Source organism: Notothenia rossii, assembly GCF_949606895.1.
Source record: "Notothenia rossii genome assembly, contig: scaffold_416, whole genome shotgun sequence".
Lineage (NCBI taxonomy): Eukaryota > Metazoa > Chordata > Actinopteri > Perciformes > Nototheniidae > Notothenia > Notothenia rossii.
Genome location: NW_027640322.1, coordinates 9,478 through 28,568, shown reverse-complemented (window position 1 = coordinate 28,568; position 19,091 = coordinate 9,478). Strand labels below are relative to the sequence as shown.

Sequence of the window (19,091 nt, the reverse complement as noted above, 5' to 3'; positions counted from 1 at the left end):
TCTGTATGTACGTGCATCAGCATCTCTGGGGAGGCATGATGCACGTACATACAGAAATACGTGGGTTAGAAAAGTACAAAAGGGAGAAATACAATTAAAATATGTATAAGGGAAACAAATAAAAAACTACAAAAAACATCTACAAATATTTACAATAAAAACCTATTCAAATGAAAGCTGTGTGGAATTAAACTACAATAAATCAAAGAAAAGATCTTTACAAAAAGGGTTATAATGCAAATAAATACTTGTACTTTGGTACTTATATAGAGTATCTTTTGAAGCCGATCCTTTGACGTACTGAGTATGAATATTTTGAGTGCAGGACTTTTAGCTTCTAACAGAGTAAAGTAAAAACACTGCCATATACATGTACACACAGATATCTAACGCATCACAAGCCTAATTGCAAAGTCTTAAGATTAGTTTTTAGATTTTTAATATTGGCAAACCGGACGACTTCTTCCATCACTGATCATTTAATCAATAGAAACATGTAATAATAGTGCGGAGTGCAAAGGGCGCTGAAAGACAGACATGATGATTAATGCAACGACCACTTCCTGTAAAACCATTAAGACGTCATTTATCTGCAAGGACAACGATATCAGTTTTGTCCCTCTAGTTATTAGATTAGAAACATGTTAGTTTTACTCTCTTATCATGCCCTTTCATAATAAATGCCAACATTTATTATTTAAGGCACCTTGAGCTTCCGTAATAAATCAATCTAAAAATAAACTCGCCTTGTCAGAATGTATTTCTAATCTGCTTTGAAAAAAACATGATCTGTTTGAGTTGAGGCTGCAGGTTTAGAACCATCATTATAAACACGGTGACTTGTGTCATTTCTCAAGTCGTCTGTCCCCGTGTCCTCTTCTGTCTCAGGGAATTACTACGGCACCCCCCGCCCCGTGCACATCAGCTCAGAGAGCCCCCCCATCACCTACCAGGAGCACCGAAACCTGCTCAGGAACTTCAGAACGAGGAGCAAGTCCCTCAGCAACCTGGAGAAAAGTGCAGAGGACGCGGAGAACAGCGAGGACGACTCGGGACTCTCAGGTCAGTGGAACCAAGTGAAATATTGCAAAAACAAAATGGATTAATATTTATAATACTATTCATAATTTAGTATTTGTTTGAATTTTTCCCAATTTCGCTACGAAATCAGTTTCTTGGTGGAGGTACAATAAACTTCTACAGACTTTTAGATCATAAAAAAAAACAAGTGTTGGGGAAATACTTTCCTAGGCCCATTACTTTGATCCAGTGTATCAGTTTGTTGGGGAAATACTTTCCTAGGTCCATTACTTTGACCCGGTGTATCAGTTTGTTGGGGAAATACTTTCCTAGGCCCATTACTTTGATCCAGTGTATCAGTTTGTTGGGGAAATACTTTCCTAGGCCCATTACTTTGATCCAGTGTATCAGTTTGTTGGGGAAATACTTTCCTAGGTCCATTACTTTGACCCGGTGTATCAGTTTGTTGGGGAAATACTTTCCTAGGCCCATTACTTTGATCCAGTGTATCAGTTTGTTGGGGAAATACTTTCCTAGGCCCATTACTTTGATCCAGTGTATCAGTTTGTTGGGGAAATACTTTCCTAGGCCCATTACTTTGACCCAGTGTATCAGTTTGTTGGGGAAATACTTTCCTAGGTCCATTACTTTGACCCGGTGTATCAGTTTGTTGGGGAAATACTTTCCTAGGTCCATTACTTTGATCCAGTGTATCAGTTTGTTGGGGAAATACTTTCCTAGGCCCATTACTTTGACCCAGTGTATCAGTTTGTTGGGGAAATACTTTCCTAGGCCCATTACTTTGACCCAGTGTATCAGTTTGTTTGGGAAATACTTTCCTTGGCCCATTACTTTGACCCGGTGTATCAGTTTGTTGGGGAAATACTTTCCTAGGTCCATTACTTTGACCCGGTGTATCCGTTTGTTGGGGAAATACTTTCCTAGGCCCATTACTTTGACCCGGTGTATCGGTTTGTTGGGGAAATACTTTCCTAGGTCCATTACTTTGATCCAGTGTATCAGTTTGTTGGGGAAATACTTTCCTAGGTCCATTACTTTGATCCAGTGTATCAGTTTGTTGGGGAAATACTTTCCTAGGTCCATTACTTTGATCCAGTGTATCAGTTTGTTGGGGAAATACTGTCCTAGGCCCATTACTTTGATCCGGTGTATCAGTTTGTTGGGGAAATACTTTCCTAGGTCCATTACTTTGATCCAGTGTATCAGTTTGTTGGGGAAATGCTTTCCTAGGTCCATTACTTTGATCCAGTGTATCAGTTTGTTGGGGAAATACTTTCCTAGGTCCATTACTTTGACCCGGTGTATCAGTTTGTTGGGAAAATACTTTCCTAGGCCAAACTTTGACCCGGTGTATCAGTTTGTTGGGGAAATACTTTCCTAGGCCCATTACTTTGACCCAGTGTATCAGTTTGTTGGGGAAATACTTTCCTAGGCCCATTACTTTGATCCGGTGTATCAGTTTGTTGGGGAAATACTTTCCTAGGCCCATTACTTTGACCCGGTGTATCAGTTTGTTGGGGAAATACTTTCCTAGGTCCATTACTTTGATCCAGTGTATCAGTTTGTTGGGGAAATACTTTCCTAGGTCCATTACTTTGACCCGGTGTATCAGTTTGTTGGGAAAATACTTTCCTAGGCCAAACTTTGACCCGGTGTATCAGTTTGTTGGGGAAATACTTTCCTAGGCCCATTACTTTGACCCAGTGTATCAGTTTGTTGGGGAAATACTTTCCTAGGCCCATTACTTTGACCCGGTGTATCAGTTTGTTGGGGAAATAGTGTCCTAGGTCCATTACTTTGATCCAGTGTATCAGTTTGTTGGGGAAATACTTTCCTAGGCCCATTACTTTGACCCGGTGTATCAGTTTGTTGGGGAAATACTTTCCTAGGCCCATTACTTTGATCCAGTGTATCAGTTTGTTGGGGAAATACTTTCCTAGGCCCATTACTTTGATCCAGTGTATCAGTTTGTTGGGGAAATACTTTCCTAGGCCCATTACTTTGACCCAGTGTATCAGTTTGTTGGGGAAATACTTTCCTAGGCCCATTACTTTGATCCAGTGTATCAGTTTGTTGGGGAAATACTGTCCTAGACCCATTACTTTGACCCGGTGTATCAGTTTGTTGGGGAAATACTTTCCTAGGCCCATCCCTTTGACCCGGTGTATCAGTTTGTTGGGGAAATACTTTCCTAGGCCCATTACTTTGATCCAGTGTATCAGTTTGTTGGGGAAATACTTTCCTAGGCCCATTACTTTGACCCGGTGTATCAGTTTGTTGGGGAAATACTTTCCTAGGCCCATTACTTTGACCCGGTGTATAAGTTTTTTGGGGAAATACTTTCCCAGGCCCATTACTTTAACCCAGTGTATCAGTTTGTTGGGGAAATACTTTCCTAGGCCCATTACTTTGACCCGGTGTATCAGTTTGTTGGGGAAATACTGTCCTAGGCTCATTACTTTGACCCGGTGTATCAGTTTGTTGGGGAAGTACTTTCCTAGGCCCATTACTTTGACCCGGTGTATCAGTTTGTTGGGGAAAAACTTTCCTAGGCCCATTACTTTGACCCGGTGTTTCAGTTTGTTGGGGAAATACTTTCCTAGGCCCAACTTTGACCCGGTGTATCAGTTTGTACTGCCCTTGCTGAGCACAGACCTGTGACAAGGCGGGTCTGTGTGACCTGTTCCTGCCTGTTGGCATCAGCTGATAGAGGTGTTATTATAATGCTTTATCTTCTTATGCACAATGTTGATTATTCTCTCAGAACCAGCTAAACACGTGGGTCTGGGGTAGAGATCTTCAACATGTCTTGTGAATTCTCCGGCCGAAGCTCCAAATAAACCATCAGTGTTTGCCATCAAAGTTCTGGCTCTCCTCGTGTCTCTCTGAGTCTCCATTGCTTCAGAAGTTTCCATCACAGCATATATGAATTTACCTTTTAATGGTACTTTCTTAAGTAAAGGGTCTGAGGTTTCCTCTGGTAGAAGAAGCCCTGCAGCGCCCCATCTGCAGCTCAGTCTCTGATCCTCACATTAATCAATCATCTGCAGATTAGTATGCTCTAACTCTCCGCGGGGGGCGGGGGGCATCGATCGCTGGATCTCCTCCAGAGGAAGGTCGGGGGGGGGGGGGTGGGTCATGTGACAAGGACAGAGGAAGAGGAAGCACTCAGATCCTTTACTGAAGTAACAATACCAAAACAATCATTATAAAATACTCCATTACAGGTAAAAGTCCTATATTCCAAATCTCACTTTAGAGATCATATAATTAGCTAAATGTACTTTTAAGTATCAGACATTATATCACAAGCTATTCAATAAATGTAGTGGAGTATAAATACATTATTCACCTTTTATATGCAGTAGATTAGAAGTTTTTCTTTGTTTATGTTGTTTTCAACATATTTTGGAAAAGTTTGCAGGAACAATAGCACTAAAATGAATTTAATGGAGACAAATAACCTTATTAATTAAACGGCAGTGCATGACAACCTCAAAACTGCCTTTTCCAAACCACTTAATCTCAATGTGTGCTGATAAAATCCTGAAAGCGGTGTTTGAGAGTCTCACAAGTTCACAGGAGCCGAGCAGAAGGCGAGTAGGAGATTAGGAGGTGAGGAAGGGAGGGAGGGAGGGAGGGAGGGTGTGGACAGGGCTGAGAGGAAAGGTGGAGGCAGAGTGGTGCAGCAGACAGGATGGAGGTGGGCTCAGATCCAGAGTCAGAGCCACAGGCAGCGTGGGTCACACTGAGTTCTGCTGAGTCATGCTCTGAGGTGTGGGTGGTTCCCCTGGTTACGTCAGATCAGGAAGGACAGATACAAGGACAGAGAGGAGACAGCATGCATGTCTAACTGTTCTGTTGGTGGTATACTGCATGCATGGTCACACACTCACACACTCCGCCTCCTCAGAGAAATGCTGACCTCAGGGTTTTTCGCCTGACATCAGATTGCACAGCATCAGGTCGTTAACACAGGTTCAGCAGGAACTTGTTCACCTCCTGCATCTGCTAAGTGACTTAAAGTGAGAGAAATTGACACAAAGAACCACAATTATAGACAATGCTGGCTTTAAAAGATCTAACAGTTTTCCAAGGTCACGTACAATGTGTTGGAGCGCTAGCTGATAGAAGCACAAGTGTTACACAATGATGTCACTATGTTCCAGAAGTGAACAAAGAGTCCAATTGAGACAGTGAGACATACATAAAGATTACACAATAATCTGAAACAAAATGAAATATCCAAATGTGAGATAAAAGTCTCAGCTAAAAGAAACGTAATGACGCAAGAGCCAAGATTTTAGACAATGCTGGCTTTTTCAAATCTGATTTAAAGATCTAACCGTTTTCCAGGGTCACGTACAATGGGTTGGAGAGCTAGCCAATAGTAACGCAAGAGTTCCACAATGATGTCACTATGTTCCAGAAGTAAACAAAGGAGTCTAATGTAGAGCTGTGTGTGTGTGTGTGTGTGTCTGTGTGTGTGTGTGTGTGTGTGTGTGTGTGTGTGTGTGTGTGTGTGTGTGTGTGTGTGTGTGTGTGTGTGTGTGTGTGTGTGTGTGTGTGTGTGTGTGTGTGTGTGTGTGTGTGTGTGTGTGTGTGTGTGTGTGTGTGTGTGTGTGAGAGAGAGAGAGAGAAACTCCTTCTGGAGGGAACGCATGGATTTGAGCGTTTGCAGACCATTTACATGCACACAAAAACATCACTGTAGATTTGTAGATTTGTAATGCTTGTGGTTGTCTCTGATATTGCAGGAGGCTCTGCAGGGCTCAGCATCCCCCCCCCACACCGCCCACCCGGCCGGCCCCGGGCTTCCAGCAGCGGGGGTGAGAGTCGAGGGTTTGAGAGCGGGATGATCGGCCGGCGGCTCAGAGGAGTGACCCCTGACCTCTGGGAGCAGGCCTTCAGCGACCCCGGGGACTCGTACTACTCAGTGTGAGGGTCTGCACACGGTCCGCAAATTCAAGATTCAATTCAAGGATTCAAGCTTTTATTGTCATGTGTACATAGCTTCAGTGTAGTTATGACAATGGAAATCTGAGGTCACAGGCTCCTCCAACAGTGCAACACAATAACACAGATAATAGTGCAAGTCAATACAATAAAATAGAATATAGTAGAAATAGTGCAGAATAGTCTGTGGGATGAAACTGTCCTGAGTCTGGTTTGATCAGTGAGCTTTAAAGGGGTTTTTACTCAGAGTGTATTACCTTTGCAAAGAGACAGACTAAGCTTACTGTCTCTTTATAATTACCAGAGTAAGCAAAGGTAGGACCAAGTTATTGTTTCTCAAGTCACAAGATGTTCTCCAGTCTTTGCAGTGAAGTTCTGAGTCTCAGGTACATCCTATTTCCCGCATTTCCACTACAGCGCGGAGCTCGCTTTAAGCGTGCCGAGCCGTGCGGGGCCCGTTTTTGGTTGCGTTTCCACTTGGCCTAGTACCGGCTAGCGGGTCCTAATTCACAGTTTTTCTGGTCCCATACAATCGTGGTTCTAGGGCCAGGAACAACCAGGCTGAGTCGGGCTAAGTATGCTAAACTAGAGAGAGAATCGCTGGCAAGGGGGGCTACAACTACAACAAGATGAACATATTTGACCGTGATTTAATTGTAATACACGTTTCAAAATGATGCCGAAGTAACAACATACTGATACCGTTTAGTAAAAACCATGAATTAATGCTTTGACAAGTCTGCAGACAGACGGCAGGAGAACACCTTTTAAAATGCGTGTTTTCTGAATGGAGTTTGGCTAAGCTAACGCAGTATATACTCCGACCGTCCGCACTCGCAACAACGGCCTACAGACATAAATAAACCAGCGACTGTATTCGCCATGACACAGACAGTCTGTGGTTTGGACTTGTTTCACTTTTGTCTAGTTTCTGAACAGATATGAGGAGCTGTGAGCTCTGAGGGCTAACAGCTAACGGATGATGTTGTTTTTCTGGGGCTCTCATTGAAGATGACGTCACGGCTCCGCCTACACTGCGTTACTATAGATACTACCCCAGTTCCTAAACTGTAATGGAAACGCTGCATAAAGTGAGCCGGTCCTAATGAGACCAGCCATACCGAGCGAGGCAGAGCGAGGCCGTCTAGTGGAAATGCGCCATAATTAGAGTTCAAAACCGGTCACAATGCGTCTCGGTCTTTATTTTTCGGCCTGCACGTGTATTTTTGTATGGAAACAAAATCATCCTTATTCAAATAAAAGGTTACAGTCAGTGTGTTTAATGATAGTTCTTTATGGTTCTCTCCTGCAACCCGATGTGATGCGGATCTAGTGTCGTCAACATAAGCTGATTCAGGAAATAAATTGAATAGTGGCAGTCCTTTAAAAACATGTCATCTCTGGGCTTGGGGAAAGGTATTGAGTGTTTTCAAATCAAAATGCTAAGGTCCAAGTAAAGTCAAACACAAGTCAATGGTGTTAGATTCCAAGTTTGAAATCTTTTTTTTCTAAAGTAATCAAATGTGTGACTAAATTCTGACTTGAATGTCATGTGACTCAAGTTGACACCTCTGGACGAATATGACGCATGGGATCGATCGTGGCATAAAAGAGAATATGTATATTTCCAAAAATGAGAATGTCTGTATTCGGCAAAGCTGCTATTTCCCTGTCTATCTACACCAGGCCCCTCTCTTAATCTCTGACTGTATTATGTTCACATGCTGCCACATTATATCCAGAACTCTTATGTTTCTGAAGAGCAAATCTTTTCTTCTGCTTTGTCTAGTCGTCACACAAAGAGGACCAACTGGCAGAGCCCTCGAGTCCCGAGCAGGGAGAGCGTCTACCAGAACGAATGTGAGCCTCGTCTTTTATTCCTTTTCTTCGGATGAAATCATTGCAACACTGGTGACACATGTATCCGTCTGAATTAAGCCCCATCTTTGTGAAGAGCGGAAGTAACAGACAGAGGCAGCTTGTTGCAGTCGAATGAGCTGCAATGAGCTTTTTTATCTGAATGGAGCGAGTGATTAAGGCCTAAAGCTCTGCTGGCTCTCTGCCAGGCGCTCTGCTGCCTCCGTCATGTGACTGCATTTCATAATTTGGTCACATGACGCGCTGTTAAAAGAACAAGGACGTAATCTAGTTTTGATGTTTGTCTGACAGGCTGATTGTACACCCATCTGTTCTGTGCTGTCCCAGTACAGTGCAGTACCCCTGTCTCACCAGCAGAGGGGGGTAGAGTCTCTGTTATGGACACAATGACCTGCATGTAGAGTATATAACTATAATCTCAGGATAAATAAAAACAGAAGGATAACAAATGTAATTTCTCTTCACAGACATATATTTTAATGCTGTTAATACTGGGAATTGGGTTTTATGATATCTGCTTTATTTCTGAATAAAATAAAACTAAAATAATTATATAAATGTATTAGGTTAACTTACAAATTTGCAAGACCAATATACAAATAAAATAGAATACAAATAATTATAAAAACATTAGACACTTAATTAAACATGTGTAAGAAGTGAAAATAAAAATGTGCACATTGTACAATACATAATATTGAATTATGAGAAACTTATATTCATTTTTGATACAGTTAAATAAAATGATTTGTGGATGTATGTGTGCAACCACAGGCAATTGTTTAAATGTATGCAACCTGAAATTGCTGCTCCACTTTACAAACATTCCCCGCTAAAAAAAATATGACAACAAATAAAGTCCTTCTCACTAGGTTTTCTTTATATGCAAAGTTAAGGTAGATAGTGTAAAAAGAATACCCAGAATGCAGTGCTTTGGGAAGTCTAATGGATTATGCATCTGATTTTTCACAACGTAATGGGTCCTGCTTTTAATGCACTATACACTTTGGTGTGTGTGTGTGTGTGTGTGTGTGTGTGTGTGTGTGTGTGTGTGTGTGTGTGTGTGTGTGTGTGTGTGTGTGTGTGTGTGTGTGTGTGTGTGTGTGTGTGTGTGTGTGTGTGTGTGTGTGTGTGTGTGTGTGTGTGTGAACTTTTCTATTTATACGTATATTTTGTTAAAAGCCATCTGGTGATTGGTTTGCAATGATCTGAATATCTAAATCTTCTTCGTCATGAGAAGTACTTTTACTTTCTATACTCAAAGTATATTTGCTGTTTACACTTATTTTGCTTACATAACATTCTAAATTCAGGACTTTTATTCGTGAATATGTATTTTTTAGACAACAGTATTTCTACTTTTCCTTAAGTAAAAGGTCTGTGTACCTCTTCCTCCACTGGTTCAGGTGCATATCATCATATGGATATGAAATACATGTTAGTAATCTTAATTATTAGCACTAGTACACGACATATCTGCAGACTGAGGGCTGTATGCTGATCGCTGATATCCTGCAGAAAGTGAAATGAGAAGCTTTAACCAGCCGTGTGTTTGAACATCTCTCTACTTCCTGTCTGAGGTATTAAACCTCTCTGATCTCAGTAAGTGTGTATCTCAGTCCGCACCTAATCCTGAGAGCCGAACATCAAAACACACACACATACAGTACACACACACACACACACACACACACACACACACACACACACACACACACACACACACACACACACACACACACACACACACACACACACACACACACACACACACACACACACACACACACACACACACACACACACACACACTGAGTCTTTGAGTCTTTAAAACACACAGGACTCTTCCTCTCTTTCTCTGATTTCACTCTGGTGATCTGCTTGCTGCCTTAAAGTCTTTTACCACTTTTCCCTGGAAGTCACCCTCTCACCCTCTCTGTGTTTCTGGTTTCTTTTATCTCCGGTGATCACCAGGGTTCACGGACCAGCCCCTGGAGCTGCGAGGCTTCCCGGTTCACGCTCTGCTCACTAAAGGTTCCCGAGGGTTTGGGTTCAACATCGTGGGAGGCAGCCGGCCCAGAGAGTTCCTGCAGATCTACAGCGTGACGTCCAGCGGACCCTCGGTGCTCCAGACAGGTGAAAACACAACCAGCAGATACAGATAATGCACCAGACAGATCATATGTATATATACTGTATATCATCAGATGGTTGAAGAGAGCAGTTGAGCAAAGGGTAAAGGCAAGTCGATTTATATAATGCATTTCAGCATAAAGGAATTTTAAAGTGCTTTAAAAATAAGAACTTTCAAGCCAGAGGTGGAAAGTAACTAAGTACATTTACTCAAGTACTGTACATGAGTACAATGTTGAGCTACTTGTACTTTACTTTAGTATTTCCATTTTATTCCACTTTGTTTTTTCATCCACCCCATGTATTTAATACCTTTAGTTACTTCTCAGATGTGGATGAATGGTGTGAAATCTAATCAAGTGTTAAATCAGACTTTAGTTCCACCTGGAGTAAATCCACAAGCTACCCTGCAGTATACAAAGTCATTCAAACTAGCTGCACCTTTAGCAGCTTTGAGAACACTTTCATGATCAATCATTATAAAACATATCATATATATTATTCTGAAATGGACCAATCTGCACAATGACTACTTTTACTGTCGCTACTTTCACTATATTTTGATGAGAATACTTTTCTACTTTTACTTGAGGAACATTTTGAATGCAGGACTTTTACTGTAACAGAGTATTCCTACACTCTGGTACTTCTACTTTTACTCAAGTACAAGATCTGAGTACTTCTACTCTTACTCAAGTACAAGATCTGAGTACTTCTACTTTTACTCAAGTACAAGATCTGAGTACTGCTTTTACTCAAGTACAAGATCTGAGTACTTCTACTTTTACTCAAGTACAAGATCTGAGTACTTCTACTTTTATTCTAGAACAAGATCTGAGTACTTCTACTTTTACTCAAATACAAGACGTGAGTACTTCTACTTTTACTCAAGTACAAGATCTGAGTACTTCTACTTTTACTCAAGTTCAAGATCTGAGTACTTCTACTTTTACTCAAGTACAAGATCTGAGTACTTCTACTTTTACTCAAGTACAAGATCTGAGTACTTCTACTTTTACTCAAGTTCAAGATCTGAGTACTTCTACTTTTACTCAAGTACAAGATTTGAGTACTTCTACTTTTACTCAAGTACTAGATCTGAGTACTTCTCCCACCTCTGCTTAAAGCATGGATTGCAAAAGAAGAACGTTCAAATATATTTAAAACAGTCAATAAGAGACAATAAAATGGAAGATTTAGAAATAAGAAGGAATAGGATGCAACAATAGAAGATACAGTGCAGCGTAAACTTAAATAGGTATTTGATTACTTAAAAGGCAGCGGGAAAGCAGGATAGGTTTATTGATATAGCACATTAAGACAAAAAGACAAATCAAAAGTGCTTTACAAAAAGCTTAACACATTGAGACAAAGTGCAAAAGAAACGTATTATAAATAACATCAAAACGAGTATTTAAAGTGCCGTAGAAAATGAAAGCAAGCTAAAATAGAATAAGACAGATTTAAAATACGATAATGAAAGGTGCATTGACGTTTTAAATGAAACATCAATTACGGTACATGCAGAAGTGGGTTGCATGCAGTTAGTGATAAAACAGAATTATAATATTAAAAAATAATATAAAAAGAGCCCTTCGTCATGAGAAGTACTTTTACTTTTGATACTCGAAGTGCATTTGCTGTTAATACTTATTTTGCTTTTATGTATAAGTATTTTTTAGAACCAGTGGGTAAAATATCCGTGTACCTCTTCCTCCACTGGTTCAGGTGCATACCATGATATGGATATGAAATACATGTTAGTAATCTTAATTATTAGCACTAGTACACGACATATCTGCAGACTGAGGGCTGTATGCTGATCGCTGATATCCTGCAGAAAGTGAAATGAGAAGCTTTAATCAGCCGTGTGTTTGAACATCTCTCTACTTCCTGTCTGAGGTATTAAACCTCTCTGATCTCAGTAAGTGTGTATCTCAGTCTGCACCTAATCCTGAGAGCCGAACATCATAACACACACACACATATGGTACACACACTCTCACACACACACACACACACACACACACACACACACACACACACGCACACACACACACACACACACACACACACACACACACACACACACACACACACACACACACACACACACACACACACACACACACACACACACACACACACAGAGAAGCGTCCACACAGGCAGATATTACCTCTGAAGCTGCAGCACTGATCTACTTCATATCTGATAATAGGGTTACAGGGATTAGCTGCTGGGATTAGTCCACACACACACACACACACACACACACACACACACACACACACACACACACACACACACGCACACAGGGTTTCCTATGCAGACTACACTTATCTGCACACTCAGGCATATGAAAACGGTCACAAGTGTTGAGCAGTAATCACGTTGTTAAACACAGATATTTAAAGGAGGACTTCACCCACAAAATGATATTCTTCTCTCATTCTTAAATTGGTGAAAGAACTCAATTACAACTTCCGAGTACTTCTCCCTCCTCTAAGTATGACTAACTCTCTCTCTCTCTCTCTTGTCTTCCCCCAGCGGACATCCTGGTGTTCATCAGCGGAGTGTGTGTGTTGGGGTTTTCCCACAAAGAGGCGGTGGAGCTGCTGCAGGCGGTGCCCTCGGGCCACAGTGTGGACGTGGAGGTTACCCGGGGTTACCCCATGCTCTACACCTCCGACGGCTGCCCCAAGCTGCCCCCCCCCAGGCTCCTGGACCCCGCCCCCACCACCACCCAGCCTAAGCCCCGCCTCCCGACCCCCACCCCCACCCCCGCCCACCATCAACTGCACTTCAACTACAGCTACACAGAGCCGGGGGGGGTCGATCTGGACGCCAACGGGAACACCATGTCCTTCTCCTCCAGACCCCCCCCCTCGTACAGGCGCTCCAGCATGAGCAACGCCGCCTCGCCCCCCCCCACCCGGCCCCCCCGCCACCTGAGGAGCCTGACCCGCCTGCAGGCCTTCGACCCGACGCTCGCCAGCCAAAGCGACAGCGAAGTGGTGTCGGCCATCGGGTCACACAGGTGAGGGGGGGCTTCATTTTGAACTTTTCATTCACTTTTTAACAGTTTAAAATTGACTTGAATTGAATTTTTTTTTTTTTTTTTTCAAAGTTTTTCTATTACTTCAAATGTTTGTTTATCAGACCGTCACAGGTAACCCCTGCAGGCAGAGGGGCTTCATTTGGGGCTTTTGATGAACGTTTTTAAAGTTTCTAAATAATTAGTAGTGGATTTAAAGTTGATTTGAATTGGGGTTGAATTTTTATTTTATATCAAAGTTTTTCTATCGCTTCAAATCTAGTCTTTACAGACAGTCACACGCATGCTGAGGGGCTTCATTCTGAACGTGTGATGCACTGTTTTAAAGTTTTGTAAACTTGAGCAGTTAATTGAACTGATTTGATTTACATTTTATATCAAAGTTTACTACACCTGCACACACAGCTGAGGTAGGGCTGCTCAATTAATCGTATTTTAATCGCAATTACGATTATGGCTTGCATTGATTACAAAAACAACGTAATCAAAATAAAACGATTATTTTTGTATTATTATTATTATTTATTTTTATTTTTTGTTTTTTCAGTTGAGTTATACTTATCGTTCAGGGTAATCAACTGTTAAAAACATACTGTTCAAAAAAAATTCTCCAATAAATTAATGTTTTCAAAGTAAATGGATAATCGTTTTTAATAATCGTGATATCAATTATTGACCCAAATAATCGAGATTATGATTTTTGCCATAATCGAGCAGCCCTAAGCTGAGGGGCATTCATTTTGAATTTGGTCGTTTTTTTAACATTTTTAAATAATAAGTCATTGATGCAGAATATCTTTGAATATATAGAAACACATTTATTTATTTTTTATTCGTTTCCCTATCATTTCTTTATTAGTCTTTACAAACTGCCAGCGGATCACTCAGGTGACTCCTGCACGCACTGCGGAGGGGCTTCATCTTGAATTTGTATCACGCTCAAATAATCAGTCGTTTACTGATTATTTGAGTGGGATTTTAAATATAGTCTAAATTAGTTTTAATTTCAAGGTGTTACTACAAGTTCAAATTCGTTTTCTGCCTCATGTATATATATTTATGTTGGGCCTGGGACTTCAGATGTATCTACCCTGTAGCTGTGCATTCCACAATAAAGCCTTTGAACTTCGAACTTTGTTGATTTTGACTTTGTTGACTGTTTTTCCTCAGGTCTTCGATGATCCGTAACCACAACAACAACTCTCTCTCCGCCCCCCAGCCCCCGCCCCGCTACGGCTTCAAGTCTTCAGAGAGCGACCTGTCCTCCGGCAACATGTCCACCTCCCGCCTGCCGCTGCCCCTCTCCCCCCACAGACCATCCTCCTCCTCCCCCCACAGAGCATCCTCCTCCCCCCACAGAGCCTCCTCCTCCCCCCACAGCACTTCCCCCCACCTCTTCAGACCGCAGAGCTCCCACCTGAGACCCCCAGTGACCCCCGAGCACCAGAACTACCAGCAGAACCAGCAGAACCACCGGGGCGTCAATGGCTTGTAAGAAATATATTCTTCTCTTTCTGACTATTGCCACTGAATAACCAGAATCATTTTATGTGCAAAACATCATTTTTATGAAATCCCATAATCACAATATGTTCACTTATTCAATCAGAAGCAGAAATCTCTGACTCTGACTCTGATTTGATTCTGATTCTGATTCTGACTCTGGTCCTGTCTCTTATGGCCCGTCCACACAGTGGCTTGCGTTGAAGCTTCAACGCTTCTGCCCGTTCACTTTGAATGGGGTGACGTCACGCTTAGCCGAACTGCACTGTGGGAGCGTCGCTGCACGTTGCTCGCTGCAAAAGTTGAGCAATGTTCAACTTTTGAAGCTTCGACAGAATCGTCAGCCAATCGAATCATATGCCAGTACAAGCTCTAGCCAATCAAACAGCGTGCTTGTGTGTCCGGGGCGGGAGATTCATGTGATTGGTTGTTGGTCGAGTTTCAGACACGCCCACTGGCAAGCTTCAACGCACGCCGCCGTGTGGACGGGCCGTGACTCTTACTCTTACTCTGACTGACTCTCTCTCTCTGACTCTTCTTCTGACCCCCAGCAGCCCTCTCTCCTCTCCCGGGGGGGTGAGTGTGGGCAGTCTGAGTGGGGGGGAGCTGGTCCCGGTGGCTCTCTCTCAGACGGAGGGGGATCAGGGTCTGGGCTTCAGCGTGACGGCGGGGGGGCCGGGGGGCCGCATGAGCCTTGTGAGGAGGGTCTGGGACAGGAAGCAGTGCGGCACCCTGCAGCCGGGGGACGCCATCGTGAAGATCAACGGGGCGGACGTCCAGAGCCTCTGCTTCTCACAGGTGGGGGGGGGGGGGGGACGACATTAATCAGGCTATTCTCAAGCTTCATGTAGTCTATCAGGGTGTCCCATTTCACATATCTCAAATACACTGCATTTAGCTGAACCTTTTACCCAAAGCACATGAACAGCCAGAGAAGTGTGAACTAAACATTAGTTATAGTTCATGAGTTCAAACTGAGTTTCTTGACCTCTTTTTTGCTTAAAATATGGCAACGTCTGCTTTCCACCTCTTAATTTAGGTTTATTGGTTTAGTTGTCAGGGACCATGTACAAAAAGAACATACATCTCAAAGAGATAAGATGCTTTTGACCAGATTAACCCGTGTGTTGTGTTCGAAAGCTGTTACCGTTCATGGTGTTCGCGAGTCAGTTTTGACCCATGATTCATCTCAGTCCAAAACACACACATTACATGTCACTTATAAGATGCTTTTATCCACATCGACTTACATACTCAATACTGTGGACAATCCCCTCAGGAGCAATTTGGGGTGAAGTGTCTCAGGGACACAACGACATGCTGACTGCAGTGGGGTTTGAACCTGTGACCCCCTGATCCGAACACCAACGCACAATCCACTGCACCACACACCTCCTTTAAATAAATAAATAAAATTTTAAATGGGAATTGACTTTGGTGGATCCATAAATTGGCGTGTAACCTGCACTAAGGAGGAACAGTCTTTAACGATTACAATATGTCCGCAGTAACATCAGTTCAACATCACAACACCAAGGCTCTATCCACTGCGCCACACGCCTCCGCACACAAAAAATGACTATCATCCAATATTGTTTTAACCACATCATAACTAACTTATTATGCATTCATAACCGTACAATCCTGATGTAATGTAATGTTATGGCCCGAAACACATTACACACGTGCATACAGTATGTGTGTTCAGGTTCAAGTGTTATTGTACATATTCTTTGAGAAAGGTGACCCCGAGTGACCCACAACACGCTACTGGGTCTCCCCAGACCCCAACACCACATGATACACTTTTTTTTTTTTTATACACAAAAATTTTCAAAATGAGTTTTGTAGTGTTTATATAGCTGCTGTGGTGGAGGATATCAGGAAGCCTTGTTCCGATCAAAAAACTAGAGCGTAGTTATTATATAATATTAACTTGAAACGGGTCACGGGAGATCCAACACAACATAAAGCAGTCTGCAGTCCCTGGGCAGGTCAACACAAAATACAGCACAAACAAGTCAATAACAACATTAACACATACGATCTCACAAGATATTTCATACACATGCAGTGAAACTAATTCACATCAGATGTACACTTCTATCTCCATAATTAAAAAACATTATACTAATTCATTTAAATAAAATAATATTAACGATACATCGAAGCATTTAAATCTTGCCTTCAAAGATTCAGAGGCTTTAGTGTCGTTTCCATAACGACACTAAAGGCAACATACTACTGAGTATAATAATAAATTAAATGCAATAGAAAATCAATGAAAAATAAAATATAAATAATATGGTGCAAGTTAAATGCAGTTTCGGGATGGGATGCATGAATATACAAAAATAAAAAAAACATTACACATTTCTAAAATATTTAGTTTTCAAACATTTTCATTCATCTTTTCAGCAAGAAAATGTAAAAAAAAAAAAAATCCCCTAAACAAGTGGCTGAATTATTAAAAAGACGACACTGGGTTTTCTCCGGCTGTTTTTGAAGACCAATTTGAAAACATGAATTGAGTTGAGTGATGATATGTAACATATTATATTACGCTTGTTCACAGGTGCAAACTATCCTGCAGGAGCACACCAAGCAGGCGGAGGTCATCCTGCTGGTTTACAGAGGAGGTAACGCTTTCACTTTCATATAAAGTCACATATATCTCAATACAAGACAAATATAATGTAAATAAAAATATATCATCTCTCTTCCAATATCAGAGTCACATGATAACAGAGGTATCCCAACTGTAGCTGTGAACATGACAGGATGTGTGATTACCTAGAAGAGCATCAGGACTGTTTGAGGCATATGATAGCTATGTGATTAACATGATGACTCAGCCTCTATGGAGAGAGACATATGACAAGCATGCTCATTTCTGACGTGGAGCTAATCTGAAGTAAACATTGAATACTGCTTTCTATTCCTCCATCTTGGGACTGAGAATTTTTGAGAAAAAGTCAGAATCTTGAGTTTTTGAGAAAAAAAGTTTTATAAAAAAAAAAGAAAAATCATAATTTTTTAGAATTTTGATAAAAAGTCATAATTTTGAGATTTTTGAGAAAAAAATCATGATTTTTGAGGAAAAAGTCAGAATTTTGAGATTTTTGAGAAAAAGTCAGAATTTTTGAGAAAAAGTCAGATTTTTGAGAAAATGTCAGAATTTTTAGATTTTTGTTAAAAAGTCAAAATTTTGTTAAAAAGTCAGAATTTTGAGATTTTGAGAAAAAGTCTGGATTTTGAGAAAAAGTCTGAATTTTGAGATTTTTCAGAAAAAGTCAAAACGTTGAGAAAAAGTCAGATCTATTCCTCCATCTTGTGACTGGGTAACTCCCTTTCTTGGATATCAGCATGTGAAGGACACTGTTCAGGAACTAGTTGATGCTCTGTATGTGATGACTACTTCCATTCTGGAGAGGATCACAGATACATGGATCCTGAGATTGAAGCTCAAGACGGGGGCTAGTAACAATCTCTCTCTCTCACCAGGCATCTATCACTCGTCCGTCTCCCCCGGCTCCCTGAGGAGACTCCCCCCTCCTCTGCTCCGCCCCCCTCCCCCCCCTGCCGGCTCAGACTCCCCCCACTTCCTTCCTGTAGGCTCAGACTCCTCCCACTTCCTCCCTGAATCCCTCCCTGTCCCCCGGACCTCCCACAGCGCCCCCCCCTCCCCGGCGCCCTACCTGCGCTCCTCCTCCCTGGTCCAGAGCACCAGCTTCCTGGAGTCCATTCCGGTGACGCTGACCATGGAGCCGCGCGACTGGATCAACACGGGGCTGGAGGACGAGGCGGGGGCCGTCCCAACTAAGGACCTGGGTCTGGAGAGGGGGGGGAAGACCAGGCCCCTCCGAGGGTTTGACGTGGAGCTGAAGAGGAAACCGGGCGAGGGATTCGGGTTCGTCATCGCATCGCAGGACGTGGAGAACGGAAAAGGTGAGAAGTACTTTGACTCCATTAGTTCAAGTCAAAGTCAACTTCATTGTCAATCTTTCAGTTTGTTTTCAATTCGTTTAAAGGGCCCATGTCATGCTTTTCCGGTTATTACCCGTCCCCTTGTGTGTTATGAAGGTTTTTCTGCATGTAAACGGTCTGCAGAGTCACAAACCCTCAAAGTACACCCTGTAGAGAGTAAAACTCTAACACAGAGAAGACCTGTCTATGCTGCCCCAGAACGCCTCGGTGGACATTTCTCTTTTGCTTCCTGGGTTCAGTGACGTGCCCATACCCAAATGGACCCATTGGTCCAAATTGACCAATCCACGGACTCCCTCACACACACACACTCAATCTTTTCTCACCTGCAGCTCCGCCAATGTCTCCTCCCTGAGACGGCGGGACGCGGCGAGGCTGTGAGTCGGTGTGTGAGCAAACACACAAACTCCCAGCCAGGCTGCGGGTGTGTGTTCGGGCTGGGTTTTTAGGACAGAGAGTGAATACACATACTATACAGAGATGCTGTATGAGAAACCAATGTGAGTTTGGAACATTGAACAATTTAAATATATTCTA

The 19,091-nt window shown here is 42.3% G+C and overlaps 1 protein-coding gene across 1 annotated transcript; it reads left to right on the top strand.

Annotated features, from left to right (window-relative positions):
- Window positions 1-888: 888 nt before the first annotated feature.
- On the top strand, window positions 889-18,605 carry LOC307026796 (uncharacterized protein; the record flags this gene model as incomplete). Its single annotated transcript, XM_079694926.1, has 9 exons — window positions 889-1,062; window positions 5,799-5,979; window positions 7,787-7,857; window positions 9,850-10,011; window positions 12,557-13,046; window positions 14,235-14,555; window positions 15,119-15,365; window positions 17,143-17,206; window positions 18,072-18,605. Coding segments are annotated over 9 exons (2,244 nt in total), but the record flags the coding sequence as incomplete, so codon positions are not given.
- Window positions 18,606-19,091: the final 486 nt, after the last annotated feature.